The 15,963-nt window shown below is 41.0% G+C and overlaps 1 protein-coding gene across 2 annotated transcripts in view; it reads right to left on the bottom strand.

Moving 5' to 3' along the window:
- Positions 1 to 15,963, bottom strand: part of slc2a1a (solute carrier family 2 member 1a) — a 33,899-nt gene that overhangs the window by 7,292 nt on the left and 10,644 nt on the right. Inside the window, exon 1 of one of the 2 annotated variants that reach the window (XM_058764166.1) lies at positions 1,979 to 2,205. The exons of the other annotated variant lie outside the window; for it this stretch is intronic. Coding sequence (XP_058620149.1) covers positions 1,979 to 1,996 — 18 coding nt within the window. The 5' untranslated portion in view covers positions 1,997 to 2,205. Of the gene's footprint in view, positions 1 to 1,978; positions 2,206 to 15,963 lie in introns of those variants that run through there. 2 annotated transcript variants of the gene reach the window in all.

Genomic DNA, 15,963 nt, shown 5'->3' on the forward strand with positions numbered 1-15,963 from the left:
CATACGTGCTCTTAAGCATTCTTACACTAAATAACACTTTAGTATATATTTAGAGCTACAACAGTTTACTAAAAAGGCAAATCCCACAAACTAAATGTTTTGAGAATATAGGCCAGAATATTATTCTGTGAATCCTCTGCTTGTCATACATTAGGTAGGCAAACACTAGTTAGTTTCAAGCTTAAGAAGGTTACATCAGTAGCCTTTTAATAGTGTTTTAATCTGCCACCCTGCCAACTGCAGAAACGCTGTGTTTTAACAAACATTCCCTGTAATAGAAACTAACTGTTATGGCAGGTTTGCTGTGGAACAATTGCACCTCCTGGCTGTCGTGCTCTGTGCAGATCTGACTTGACCACAGCACGTGTGCTTACATGTAACACTTAAACCTTGTTAAATATTATGTAAGCACAGGTCAATACATGCAATTATTTGCAGTTGCAATAAGAATGCATGAATAAAAACATAAATTGATGTGCATTAAGCAATGTTCACTGAGTAACATTGGTCTCAAGTCCTTAGAAGCATAACATTCCTGATGAAATGAACATATAGAAAATTAATAAGCAACGCAAGGTCCACTGAGCCACTGAATCAAAGGGGTTTAGACTTCAAAGGGTTTACAGCAGCACTTTTTCTTAATAATCTCAATTTAAGAGCACTGCTCTTCTAGTGCACTTAAGCACACGTTATAATAAACCAAGCGTCAAAAATGTGCTTATTATAATGCATATGCATATATATTAATCAAGTACAAAGTACTGGTGGATCCAACAACAACAACAACAAAAAGTATTTTGGATAGTGCTGTCAAACGATTAATCGCAATTAGTCTCATCCAAAAATAAAGTTTTTGTTTACATAATATATGTTTATGTACTGTGTATATTTATTATGTATGTATAAACACACACACACACACACACACACACACACACACACATATACAGTAAATATGTATGAAAATAAATATATTTAATATATAAACAACATTTTTAAAAATATATACATGCATGTGTGTGTATTTATATAGGCTATACATAATAAATATTATGTAAAAGAAAATTTGATTTTGGATGTGATTAATCGCGATTAATCATTTGACAGCACTAATTTTGGAATATAAAGAGAATCAATATGACATGTAAACTCTAATTGTTACAAATTAATTTGACAATTTTGAAACAGACTTCTGTCTGAAAGTGTTTCAAAAGTGATGTGTCTCAAAATAGGTTTTCTTTTATTCTGTAAATATCCTGTAAATATTAATTATGCAGAGGTTGGTGTCAATACTTCCTTTGTGACCTTAACTAACCCTGCAGCTGTCCAGTTCTCCTGTTCAGAAGAGGTAGTGATCGCTTTTTTGTTCACCCACTACATTTTTCTCTCTTTCATCACTTTACTTTTCTGGCAAACAAGATAAATGAGACTTGTGTCAATGACACAAAGGGTTGGTGTAATTAATCTTGTTCTCCTCTAAACCCCTGAGTAAGGCTGTGGTCTAAGAGGTCTTATTAGAAGGTTTTACCACATATTTCCATTACTTAAGGGTTTAAACCGATGACACGAGATCTTTGTTGCTGGAGACAAAAAATAGGTTTTGTTTGTTTGATGGATGGATGGATGGATGGGTAAATGGATAATAGATAAAGTTAAAAAAAAAAATTAAGATAAAGTTTCACTATTTGTCTAGGTACAGATGCATACAAACCAAACCTCAACTCAAAAATATAAATGAGAGTTGAAGAGTTTTCAGTTCTGTCAGGCAAAATTATGTGTGTTTTCATTTTCTTGACCACTGGAGTCACTAATCAAACAAACAACAACTTTCGTCCCCCTACATGACAGAACAAGACAAATCTAATTTTGCTTTCTTGGATGTTTTAACTGAAACTCTCTCCCCTCGAGTTATATTCCTCAGGTACTACTGGCAAAATATCACTACACAAGAATTATAAAACAAGCAATATGACATTACCTTTTTATTAGACTCCATAGTGGCAGGTTAAAAATGCTTTTTTTTTTTTAATTACAGAACAATTATTTTCTTCTTTTCGTTGTGGTGTAAAATTGCAGTCCTAAAATCCACTTAAAAAAGCACGAAAATTATTACAATTTAAAATCCACAATGTAGCATCCAATTTGTCATGTTGAAAGAAGCCCTCATGTCTTCTGTTAGTCGATTTTATATCGTCTTTCAGTCTGTCAGGTGCGTTCAGACAACTGCCATCAGTGGAGTAAAGCGCTTATTATAAACTCTCTAAAACCGGCTCTGATTGGCTGTTGCTTGGTTACCTCTGTCCGAATGGCGATTTGTACACACAGGCATGCTTGGAAACGGACACCCCGATTGCCTGCTCGTATTCAAATGCGTCGACTTTTAATCGTTATAATCTGGACAATCCTGAGTGTGTTTCTAGATATCCATATACAATATGCATATATGTATAAAATATAGTTTTAATTATCAACGCGTAATTAATCATTATTAGGCATGCAAATTTTATGTATTTTTAACTACAAGACTACAAGGAATAAATGGTGTAAAATATTTTAATCTTGATGTTGACGAAAATAAATAATCTCATTTTTTATAATTTCTATAATTTCCCTTTTAGATTTTTTGTAATTTCTATTACTGTTATTATGGTAACAGACAAAGTAATTAATGCTTCATAACTGAAATGAACATAGCCTAAGCCTATGAAAATATCCACCTTCGTCAAAAAAAAAAAAAAAAAAAAATATTGATCTGAAAGTTTCAGCTGTCTATAATAAAATGTCATAATAATATAAGTAAATACAGGAACAGGTTTGGTAGTGCTGGTAGCTTTGTCATTGTTTTTTCATTCTAACACCATATCCTTAGCCTTTGTTCTTCACAGTAGGAAAGAGTCCGGTAAAATTGAAAAAAAGAAAAGAAAAGAAAAAAAAACTTCTCTTTCATTGTCTTCATATCATAAAAAAGGATTTTTCCTCAAAAAGAATGGAAAGATTCTGCTGACGTTGGTTCCTCAGGACTAAATAAATGTTCTTTGATAGGCATTGTAAACAATAACAGACAAACGATGGATCAAAGACAGGGTGGGTTTGGTGGGTGTCTGTAGGTTGGTATTGTTCATTAAATCAAAGATATGTCTATGCCATTGCTTATTTATTGTCTTAAATGTAATTTTCTTTTTTTAATCTGTAAGCAATTTGTCCAGCTTGTAATAGGCCAGAAAGTGTTGGTCCACACGTGACTGAGCTGGTGAAAGTTTGTTCTACAGGGCACTACACACTTATCTCATGGCTATTTCTGAATGGGAGACTTATCAATGAAAGCATTATTGTTTGCATGACTATGATTGCCAGCACCTCTTGCTTGACAGCAGTGAAACTGAGCATGATGAAATAAAAGGTCATTCATTCTACATAAATGTGAAGTGCAGTTGTTAAATACTAAAATCTTCAAAATAGCTTTTACCAAAATAGGACTGCACTTATATTAAATGTTGTTTGAATTGAAAAGTAATACACTATCATTTTATAATAAAAAGAACATTGTTGTCATTTAACCTAAAAATTAGTCACGTGGTAACATCTAAATGAACTGGCTTTTATGATCATCAACATTTATATCTGAATTAAGTCAAAACAATACTATTATTATGACTAAATCAAGCAGACTGCATTAGATGACAGCAACAAAAGTCATTTTTAGAAGGTCAGGTCAGGTAGAATTAACGTCTTAAGGTAACAATTACAGTGTAGTGTTAACGGTTGCCAAGACATTTTCCTGTAAAGGATGAGTTTAAGGACATGATACTGTAATCCTCAGGTCATGTGACCTCTTGAGCTTAAACATGGATGCATCACTCTCTCTGACTAACCTTAACCTTGACTAAACCATCTATACATTCCATACACAATATGTAGTCTATTGCATTTAACATTTTATAATATGTAGGAGAGAGGAAAGGCTTATAATTTAAACATATCCTGCATTGCTTCAACTTTTTAGGTTTACATTTGATCAATATTTCAGCAGGAATGCTGCCTGTCCTGTTCATATGTTTATTTTATTGGGTAGTTCTGCTTTCTTTTTTCTTAGTCCCCACCCCCACCCATCATATAAATGACAGTTTTATATTTACAGAGATATTTGTGTACTTTTTGGAAGTTGTGAATTCCTTTATTATCAGTGGAATGTGCTTGTGTAAGAGCTGTTTCTATCAAGCATGACCTATTCTGGAGTTGTTTGTTAGGCCATTAGAATTCCGTCTCAGCTTTATAAGTGTTCATTTGCACGATTTTCTCACCTGAGCACAACAATCACAGTAGCGTTGTCTGGTCATATGGCTGTTTCATGTTTGAGTGGCTTTAAAATAACTGAACACTAGAAAACAGCAGGCTACATTGGATTTAAGGGACTTTGTAGTGCTTTTCATGCTATGTTTAACCATGTAATCAGTGTTTTTAAACCCTGGGTTAAGTGCTCCATACTTGTGATTTTGAAAGTTGGTTGGACTTGCCTGAGTTTTGAAACTTTTGCGTATGGGCTTTGCGTATGGGTATGCATTTTTAGAAACTTGCATGCACTATATTCATTTCAGCATTTGAGGGAATACCTGTTAATTGGAGTGACAAAGTAACCAAAGAAACCGTTATGGTCCAAAAAGTCTATTCAGCAACATTGTGACACCATATAAACTAATATACTGTATAGCAATACAAGCCATTTTTTAATCAGGTCACATGCTAAGTTCATCCAATCAATGATGCTGACACTACAAATATGCAAATAAGAGCATAAACATCGCAGCTTTTGAATGTGTGAAACCTCAAAACTTAATTTATAACTAAAAGAAAATATGGAAAAGTGTGAAACATTGAAAAAGATAACATAGCATTCTGTTAACCCACAGTTAAGAATGATCCGGAGCCATTGTGTTCTTATCGTAAGGTCGTCAAGTGTTTATTTAAATACAGATGATATTTCAGTTTCAAAGAGCCCTTTGAAACATTGTGAATCTGACATGGGTAGACACAAGCACTGGTTTTGGGTCAGCCAGTTCACAAAGTTCAAACGGAGACAGCCATTGTCAGAGCAAAGCTTGACCAATCTGATAAAGCGAGCGTCCACATCACCATCTCTCTGTGTCCTCATCTTGGTCATTTTCATTATTTGCTGTGACACTGTCATTGAGGCTCATGGCACTGAATGAAAGAGCACCTTCTTGTGGATTAAATGGAAACTTTTACACTAACAATGATGGAACAATGTGACTCAGACTAATGGAGAGGCACATTCCAACTGTATTGGTGAGGAGCCTTGTGTTCCTCCATGAGTAGTGCTGGACCCTCTTTTTCATGTGGTCCAATTAGAGACATGTCCTGTCTGTCCTTAGAAATCTGTCAAACAGATAATGAGCTCGTTACAAAGCATTCATTTGGAGCCTGGAGGCAACAAAGCATCGAAAGCCCCTGTGCAATGGGCAGAAGTCCCATTTCTGCCACAACTTTGAATATCTATCTTGGTGGCCTGGATCAGCTGCACTGGCCCAGTAGTAAGTCTAAATGAAAGTGCTTCTTGTGTTGGTCTTTAAACTGAAGAATTTGGATTAGGGTTAAAATCATTAATCCTTTGAATATAGGATTACAGTAAATATCATAATAGAAGAGTCTTAAAATGTACTGCACCATGCACCAAAAGTGCAGATCTACCAAATCTGCCAAACTACACATACATATTTATATTATGTTTGCTGTTTACTAGTGGGTTACCATGATCTTTATTTTAGAATTAATTATTCATTATGCATAATTCACATTAATTATGAACCTGTATAAAGTATAGTCTTAGGAGTTCTCAGGATATAAAAAATAGTAGTTACTGGTTAGCTAATAGTGAACTACCAGTTTCAACTTAGCGCTTTTACTTAATAAATCGTTAATCAGAGTTTCTTGTTAGTTAATAGTAGTTACTACAATGTTAATAGTGCATTATAGCCATTTGTTCCTGTGTAGTTATTCATTAACGATGGAACGGTATTCTAAAGTGTTACCAATTTAGCTAACATACGATTTTATTTTCTCAATAGGCAACTGGCCAACATTTCACCTGAACAAAATTTCACATTAGTTAACCTAATGTTAATATAAGATAAGTGTTGCTCGTTAAAAATAATTTTAATTCGGTAACTTAATTCAATAAACTGACAAACGTCGTTTGAAACGACTGCGCAGTTTACCATAGTAAGTTTGTTACCGCCATGTTGACAGGTAAATGTTACTAAGGTTAGGTAAACTGGTGTGCAAAAATCTGACACAAACACACAGACAAACGTACATATATTTTTACCTTGCTTGGTCTTATTCTCTCTTAAGGTGCATCGACACACAGCACAGATGTTCTCAGGAACTCTCCCACTCTAGTGGGTTCATCCCTGAGAAAAACCCGCGGCGCTGCGCTGGATCCGTGTCTTCCTCGGACGCCAGTGGCGCGGCGCGACTCGATAAAAAAAACAACAATATAGAACCCATTATATATTATATACTATCTAGTATACAGCAATTTTTAAAAATACTGTAAGTCTCTGTATGTGGGGTCTGACGTCACAGAAAATTCCCATGATGCATAGGGTATTATAGTTACTTACTGTATCTTTTTGATAGTGGGGGAAACCATTGGCAGTTTATTAAACCATTGGGTACCAAAATCCGGGAGACTCTCGCGGGGAAGAATATATATTTATTTTATTTTAAAATAAATAAAACAGATCCAGTGCTGAATATATATATTAGAAATTAAACAGAAACACTGTTAAACACCGTGGAAGAAATTACATTGTAACATTGTACATAACATTAACATTGTGTGTTTATAGTATGTGTTGCCATCATAGACTGTATAAGGTTGCCATTCTGTGCCTCGGCTGCACGAATGTGCCACTGTGATTTAAGATGCTGAGATATGTCGTTATTCCCACCGTGTCCGATATTAAAATTAGTGCGACACACTTTGCAAAAGGCGTGGGCGTTGTTTACATGGCTTCGAGACAAGAAATTAAATTCTTCCGCACAGCTGTTGTTAAAAAAAAAAAAGCGAAAAACGGGAGTGTTGACAGGTATGGTTCTAGCTCACATCCTCATTTTCTCTGAATCTAAAAGAACCTAGATTGGGCAGGGCAGTGATGTGATTACCTTTATCTTCTATCGAGGTCACACCTCTGGGGGATCAAAGAGCCAATGGTGTCTTGAGCTTTTGGAGGGAAAGTTTATGACTCTTTGTGGCCAAGCATGGTAATTTGCATATGCAACTGGATTGGATTTTGATATACAAACTATTAAAGATTCTTAGAACACTGATATGTTGCATATGTATCAACATATAATATACACTCTCAATTAGATCATCCGAAGACGAATTGATAGAGACCAAACATGGTATAAGTGAGGCGATATTAACTAGTGATCTATCATAAGCATGCATAAAACAGTATACAATACAGAAGACAATATACAAGAACAGTAATAATATACACAATGACCTGAAGGATATTTGTGTTCATTCAAAGAAAGGTTTTTCTATGAATTAATTAGAGAAGAGTCCATTTTTATGGCCATTATGTTTTTCCTATGGTTGAAAGATGGTGAGAGGGAGAACTCTCAACATGCTATTAGGTTGTAAAGTTTATCTGGTCTGGCTGAGGTGTCCTGGTTACCATGGTAACCAAGCAAGGGTCCAGTAATGTCTTTCAGGTGGGCCAGCACCAGTTTTTCAAATGACTTCATAACCGCAGAAGTTAGAGCCACAGGCCTGTAGTCATTTAGTCCTGTAATTTTGGGTTTCTTTGGGACGGGGATGGTGGTGGAGTGTTTGAAGCATGAAGGGACTTCGCATGTATAGGTTTGCATGATCTTGAATGCCTAAGTCCTTTTTTTATTTTGATGTTGCGATCTTGTGGAAGTGGCGGATGTTGTTGTGTTCTGTGGATGTTCAGGCGTGTTCATCTAGGTGGCCAGTGCAGTATGGTCCCCAAGCGCTGGATGTCTTTGCTCATCCTCTGGAATGCTGGAACACCTGCAATCACACACAAGAGAAAAGTGAAACGTGTCTTTCCAAAGAAAAGATTTTAAACAAATCATGCCTAACTACCAATAAAACTGTCCCTATTTAATGTTGGCAGGACACCTACATTGGTGAAACGTTCATATCTTAGTCCTCAGGCGATAAGCTAGAGCCTATAAACACTAGTCCCGCCATATCTGGACTCTGAAAACACTACTGCCATCTATCCCTCGTCTCTAGGCAAATTTACATCATTCCACTCACTGTTACCCTGCGCTTTAACTGCTGCATCAGTTACTAAAAGATCCCCAAGTGGTCTTTCCCACCTGGAGTCTTGTTGTGACATATGAGTTTTTTGGTCCCACTTTATATTGTGTCCCTGATACCTGTGTACTTACATAGTAACTAGATGTGTACATAGTATGTAACCACAGTGTAAGTACACATTGGTACATAGTATCTACAGCTGTAATATTTCTATAACTACACACATGTAACAACCCTCAAAATGGTATGTGCAAGTACAAATGTGTAACAGGACATTGGTAACAACACTTTTTTCACTTCGCTAAGTACTCGTGTAACAGAAATTATATAACTACATTTTGTAACAACAGTATGTATAAGAGTAATTGGAACAATTTGATCCAGGGGGTGGAAACGGGTAGGTTTAGGGATATGTAAAGTGGGAGGAGTTGGATCTCGAGTTGGTGGAGTTGGTGCACCACTGTAATACCAGTGCACTTACATGGTAACTCCTCGGGAACTGTCCCCTTAATATAAAGTGTAACATTCTGGACACCAACCACAATTTATATGTAAAGCCTAACTTACTGACCGCTGCTGTGTAACATTAAAGCAATTACATTGTAAATCCATAGGAATTGTCTACTTAATATAAAGTGTTACACTTTCTTTACCAAAAAGTGCTGTTAGTCCTGTTACACATTTGTACTTTCATTACCAAAAAGTGTTGTTACCAGTGTCCTGTTACACATTTGTACTTACACATACCATTCAGTGGATTGTTACATATGTGTAGTTACACAAACATTAGAGCTGTAGATAATATGTACCAATGTGTACTTACACTGTGGTTACATACTACGTACACATCTAGTTACTATGTAAGTACACAGGTATTAGGGACACATAAAGTGGGACCAGTTTTTTAAATCTTTGGAGGTGCCAAAACTTGATTCTTGGCATTGTGTACTGCCAGGCTGAGTCTTTCATCAGTTTGGACAAGGCTGTCAGATGTCAGATTTTCATTGGACATGGGCCGGCCTGTGAAATGTTCAAAAGGGCATAGACGATTTTCCTTGTGGTTTTCTGTACACTTCAATTTGAAACTGTTTACTATGCAAACAATTGTTTGCTGAACTTGTTGAAGTTGTCTTAATGCCGCTGTATGTTCACCTCTCTCCTTTATGGCTTGTTTAGCAGTACTGCCTACTAGGACATTATCTTTGTTGAGGTTTCTGTGTATGCTTTTTTTCCTTCTGTATGGTGTCTTCACTTGCCTTGTTTGGACACACATGGAGTCCATCAGCTTTTGGATGAGACGTTGCTAGCTGGTGCTATAGAGAGAAGTTCTTCAGTATCCCTACGGCTCCACAGCATTTAGCAGAGTCTGTTTTTGGTTGGCTGTCATGCAACTGCTGAAACCTCTTCAACAGGTTGTCCTCATCATGATGTCTCAAACTCAGCTTACAATCACAAACCCAGTGTCCTTCGTCGTTGCAATGTCTACATCTTCCCTGAGTTTTTGCTTTTGAGTGTCTCTGATATTCACTTTTTTCATACCCTATTGTCCTATTGTTGTATGACAATGTTTTGGATTGCAAAGCTCTGAGTCTGACTTCCTTGCCAGGGAACACGGCTCAGGGGTTGTACCGTGGAATTTACACATATGAGGTCCATTTAGGTCTCTACATATGGAACCCAACCCTCTACCGGTTCTCACAGATTCATTGAGTGAGGGTCTGGCGCCGGATGCTCCGCCACGTCTGGCTGCCGAGGGGATGGAGGTGCTCAACAGGGTCTACAGTAAAGACTCTCTGGAGTGGTTCTAGCTAGCCGACCCAAAGCCGAAGCCTCTCAGTGCTTCTACCCGTTTGAGGTGAGAACACAGGAGGAAAACCGGCTCCACATGAAGGCTATAGAATCTAGCAAACGTGTTGGGGGTTGCCCAGCCCGCAGCTCTACAAATATCTGCCAGCGAGGCGCCATGAGCTAGTGCCCAGGAGGATGCAACATTTCTAGTAGAGTGAGCTCTCAACCTGAAAGGGCAGGGCACACCCTGTGCCTGATAAGCCAGGATGATGGCATTCACTATCCAGTGGGCCATCCTGTGCTTAGCGACGGCATTCCCCTTCTGCCAGTCTCTGTGACAGACAAAGAGCTGGTCTGAGGTCCTGAAGCTTTGCGTCCTGTCAACGTAGCATCTCAATGCTCGGACGGGACAAAGCAAAGATAGCGCTGGGTCCGCCTCCTCCGGGTGCAGCGCTTGCAGGCTCACCACCTGATCCCCGAAGGGAGTACTGGGAACCTTGGACACATAGCCGGGCTAGGGCCTCAGGATTACCTGAGAGTCAGCTGGCCCAAACTCTAGGCACGAATCGTCGACCGAAAATGCGTGCAGATCCCTTACCCTCTTGATGGAGGCCAATGCAAGTAGGAGCAGAGTCTTCACTAAAAGCAACTTCAGCTCAACTGTCTGCAAAGGCCCAAATGGTCCCTGCTGTAGTGCTCTGAGCACTAGAGACAGGTCCCAAGAGGGTATAGAGGGGGGCCGTGGAGGATTTAGCCTTCTCGCCCCACTAAGGAACCTGATGACCAGGTCATGCTTCCCCACCGACTTCCCATCCACGGGGTCGTGGTTGGCAGCAATCACAGCCATATAGACTTTAAGGGTGGAGGGAGACAGCCTTCGCTCCAACCCCTGCTGCAAAAAGGACAGCACGACTCTGATCGGATATTTCCGGGGCTCTTCTCGGTGAGAAGAACACCATTCAATGAACAGGTTCCACTTGAAGGTGTAAGCGTGTCGTACACGGTGCTCTCGCCGAAGTGATGGTGTCAACTACCTCTTGGGGTAGGCAACCTAGAACCTCCGCGTCCCGTCCAGGGACCAGACATGAAGTTTCCAGAGGTCTGGACGCGGATGCCAGAGGGCGCCCCGTCTCTGAGTCAAAAGATTTAAATTTTAATTTCATCCTTCCTCAGGGGAATTCGCCTAGGAGGGGCTGTCACAAGAAGCATCAGTTCTGGGAGCCAAGTCCAAGTTGGCCAGTAAGGCGCCACGAGCAGGACCTGTTCCTCGTCCTCCATGATCTTGTACAGTGTCTGTGCGAGAAGGCTCACTGGGGGAAACGCATACTTGCGAAGGCCCTGCGGCCAGCTGTGTGTCAGTGTGTCCATGCCGAGTGTTCCCTCGTTCAGGGACTAAAACAACTGGCAGTGAGAGGTTTCTAGAGACACGAACAGGTCTACCTGAGCGACTCCAAAACGTCTCCAAATCAGCTGGACCGTCTGGGGATGGAGTCTCCACTCTCCGGGGAGCTCAGCTCATGACAGCTCGTCGGCTGCCCAGTTGTGCAGGCCCGGAATGTGAACGGCACGAAGCGACCTCAGATGCTTCTGACTCCAGAGGAGGAGGTGGCAGGCGAGTTGCGACATGCAACGGGAGCGTAGACCACCTTGTCAATTGATGTACGCAACGGTCGCAGACGTGCTTGCCTCGTAAGCGCATCTTGAGACCAGGCGTACTGCCATCAACTCTAGGCAATTGATGTGCCAGTGCAGTTGGGGGCCCGTCCAAACCCCCGACACTGCAAGCCCGTCTAACATGGCCCCCGCAGCCGGTGGTGGAGGCATCCGTGTAAACCACGGCATGCCTGGAGACCTGTTCCAGGGGCACTCCTGCCCGGAGAAACGAAAGGTCTGACCACGGGGTGAAAGTTTGGCGGCAGGCTCGGACTCAGTGAGTGCCGTGTTGCCACGCCCACCTTGGGACTCGGCCATGGAACCAAAGTTGAAGCAGTCTCATATGAAGCAGCCCCGGCGGCGTGTCTGCCGCTGCAGCTGCCATATGCCCCATGAAACTGTTTCAGTGGGACAGCCATCCTACTCTTAAACATATTCAAGCAGTTCAACACCAACTGTGCACGTTCCTGCATGAGGCGTGCTGTCTGTTCGAACGAATCCAACTCCATACTGAAAAAAGAGATCCTCTGCTTCAGGGAGAGTTTGCTGTTTTCCCAGTTGACCCGAAGGCCCAACTGGCTGAGGTGCGAGTGCACCAAGTTCCTGTGTTCGCACAACTGATCCTGAGACTGAGCTAGTATGAGCCAATCATCGAGGTAGTTGAGAATGTGAATGCCCTGTTCTCTCAGAGGAACAAGGGCTGCCTCCGATATTTTCGTGAAGACACGGGGCAACAGCGACAGCCCGAAGGGCAGGACATTGTACTGATATGCCCGTCCATCTGAGTGTGCGGTGCAACGCGTGAGTAGGGCCTTTGATGACCCTCTCGAACCGCCCGCTGCTGCCTGCTGGCAAGAGTGTGGTCCGTCCATGACTCTCCATGCTCTCTTGGGACCCAGATACAGAGAAAACTGCTCTTTTATCGAGATTCTTCTCGAAAAAAAAAAAGCACCGTCTTTCGGATGAGACGTTAAACCGAGGCCCTGACTCTCTGTGGTCATTAAAAATCCCATGACAGTCATCGTAAAGAGTAGGGGTGTAACCCCGGTGTCCTGGCCAAATTCCCTCCACTGGCCCTTGTCAAACATGGCTTCCCAATAATCCCCATCCACTTGATTGGCTCTATGAGTCTCTCTCCTCTCCACCTGTAGCTGGTGTGTGGTGAGCGCACTGGCGCCGTTGTCCTGTGTCTCCCGTCGCATCATCCAAATGGATGCTGCACACTGGTGGTGGTTGGGGAGAGACCCCCCCTCCCCACACACACATGATTGTAAAGCGCTTTGGGTGTATTGCAATACACAATAAAGCGCTATATACAGTGAGGAAAATAAGTATTTGAACACTCTGCTATTTTGCAAGTTCTCCCACTTAGAAATCATGGAGGGGTCTGAAATTGTCATCGTAGGTGCATGTCCACTGTGAGAGACATAATCTAAAAAAATAAAAATCCAGAAATCACAATGTATGATTTTTTAACTATTTATTTGTATGATACAGCTGCAAATAAGTATTTGAACACCTGTCTATCAGCTAGAATTCTGACCCTCAAAGACCTGTTAGTCTGCCTTTAAAATGTCCACCTCCACTCCATTTATTATCCTAAATTAGATGCACCTGTTTGAGGTCGTTAGCTGCATAAAGACACCTGTCCACCCCATACAATCAGTAAGAATCCAACTACTAACATGGCCAAGACCAAAGAGCTGTCCAAAGACACTAGAGACAAAATTGTACACCTCCACAAGGCTGGAAAGGGCTACGGGAAATTGCCAAGCAGCTTGGTGAAAAAGGTCCACTGTTGGAGCAATCATTAGAAAATGGAAGAAGCTAAACATGACTGTCAATCTCCCTCGGACTGGGGCTCCATGCAAGATCTCACCTCGTGGGGTCTCAATGATCCTAAGAAAGGTGAGAAATCAGCCCAGAACTACACGGGAGGAGCTGGTCAATGACCTGAAAAGAGCTGGGACCACCGTTTCCAAGGTTACTGTTGGTAATACACTAAGGCGTCATGGTTTGAAATCATGCATGGCACGGAAGGTTCCCCTGCTTAAACCAGCACATGTCCAGGCCCGACTTAAGTTTGCCAATGACCATTTGGATGATCCAGAGGAGTCATGGGAGAAAGTCATGTGGTCAGATGAGACCAAAACAGAACTTTTGGTCATAATTCCACTAAACGTGTTTGGAGGAAGAAGAATGATGAGTACCATCCCAAGAACACCATCCCTACTGTGAAGCATGGGGGTGGTAGCATCATGCTTTGGGGGTGTTTTTCGTCACATGGGATTAAGGAGATCCTCATTAAGGAGAGGATGACCGGGGCCATGTATTGCGAGATTTTGGGGAACAACCTCCTTCCCTCAGTTAGAGCATTGAAGATGGGTCGAGGCTGGGTCTTCCAACATGACAATGACCGAAGCACACAGCCAGGATAACCAAGGAGTGGCTCTGTAAGAAGCATATCAAGGTTCTGGCGTGGCCTAGCCAGTCTCAGACCTAAACCCAATAGAGAATCTTTGGAGGAGCTCAAACTCCGTGTTTCTCAGCGACAGGCCAGAAACCTGACTGATCTAGAGAAGATCTGTGTGGAGGTGGGCCAAAATCCCTCCTGCAGTGTGTGCAAACCTGGTGAAAAACTACAGGAAAGCGTTTGACCTCTGTAATTGCAAACAAAGGCTACTGTACCAAATATTAACATTGATTTTCTCAGGTGTTCAAATACTTATTTGCAGCTGTATCATACAAATAAATAGTTAAAAAATCATACATTGTGATTTCTGGATTTTTTTTTTTTTGATTATGTCTCTCACAGTGGACATGCACCTACGATGACAATTTCAGACCCCTCCATGATTTCTAAGTGGGAGAACTTGCAAAATAGCAGGGTGTTCAAATACTTATTTTCCTCACTGTAAATGCCTCATTAATTCATTCATTCTTGGAAACAAAAGATTCTCTACCCGGCCCTCCTGCATTCACCATCTTCCAAAAGCAGTTCCCTCTCTCTCTGGGTCGCCCGTCCCGAGGGCCTCTTGCTCTTCCGCTCACCGCCCTGCTGGGTGGAGGTGGTATTAGGACACAACTGCATCGCACGTGAGGCAGCGATCGTGACCATCACCCGGTGCCAGGTAAAGACCGCATCCAGAAACGCATGGGTGACACGTTGTCTATAGCAAGACCCACATCGTCTTTACAAAGACGTAACGTCGAGTTTGCCTGTCTTCAAAAATACGCAAATCTCATCATCTACAGTGCATAACATCATCAAAAGATTCTGAGAAAATGGAGAAATCTCTGTGCATAAGGGAAAAGGCCGAAGACCCTTTGTTGGATGCCCGTGGTCTTAGGGCTCTCAGATGACACTGCATCACTCATCGGCATGATTCTGTCATTGACATTTCTAAATGGGCCCAGGAATACTTCTAGACACCAATGTCGGTGCTAACGTAAGAGCATACGTATGGGCAGCTTGCATGTTTTGCAAGGCACTAAGAATGCTGAAAGGTATATAAAGGTTTTAGAGCAACATATGCTTCCCTCCAGATGACTTCTATTTCAGGGAATGCCTAACCCTAACCCTAACAATGCAAAACCACATACTGCAGCTATTACAACAGCATGTCTTCGTAGTAGAAGAGTGCCTACAGTCCAGATCTTTCAACTATAGAGAACATTTGGCACATCATTAAACGAAAAATACATCAAAGATGACCACAAACTCTTCAGCAGCTGGAAACCTATATCAGGCAAGAATAGGACCAAATTCCAACACCAAAACTCCAGAAACTCATAACTCAATGCCCAGACGTCTTCAAACTGTTTTGAAAAGAAGAGGAGATGCTACACCATGGTCCAACTATTTTGAGACCTGTAGCAGGCATCAAATTTGAAATGAGCTCATTTTGTGCATAAAATTGTAAAATTTCTCAGTTTAAACATTTATGTTATCTATGTTCTATTGTGATGTGATTTGAAATTCTTTTAGTTTTCATTTTATTAAAATTTAAAAAACGTCCCAACATTTCCGGAATTCGGATTGTATTATGGCTACACTCCATACACTGATTGATCTGCTTACTTATGAAACTAGAGCTGATAGTTTCACTCACCAAATTAGGATCTTTGAGACAGGATCCAGTTGATTCAAATAATTTGCTTCCACAGACGCGGTCTGTTGATCTTCAACACAAAAACTGTAG

This window comes from Onychostoma macrolepis, chromosome 23 (genome assembly GCF_012432095.1).
Source record: "Onychostoma macrolepis isolate SWU-2019 chromosome 23, ASM1243209v1, whole genome shotgun sequence".
NCBI classification, from domain to species: domain Eukaryota; kingdom Metazoa; phylum Chordata; class Actinopteri; order Cypriniformes; family Cyprinidae; genus Onychostoma; species Onychostoma macrolepis.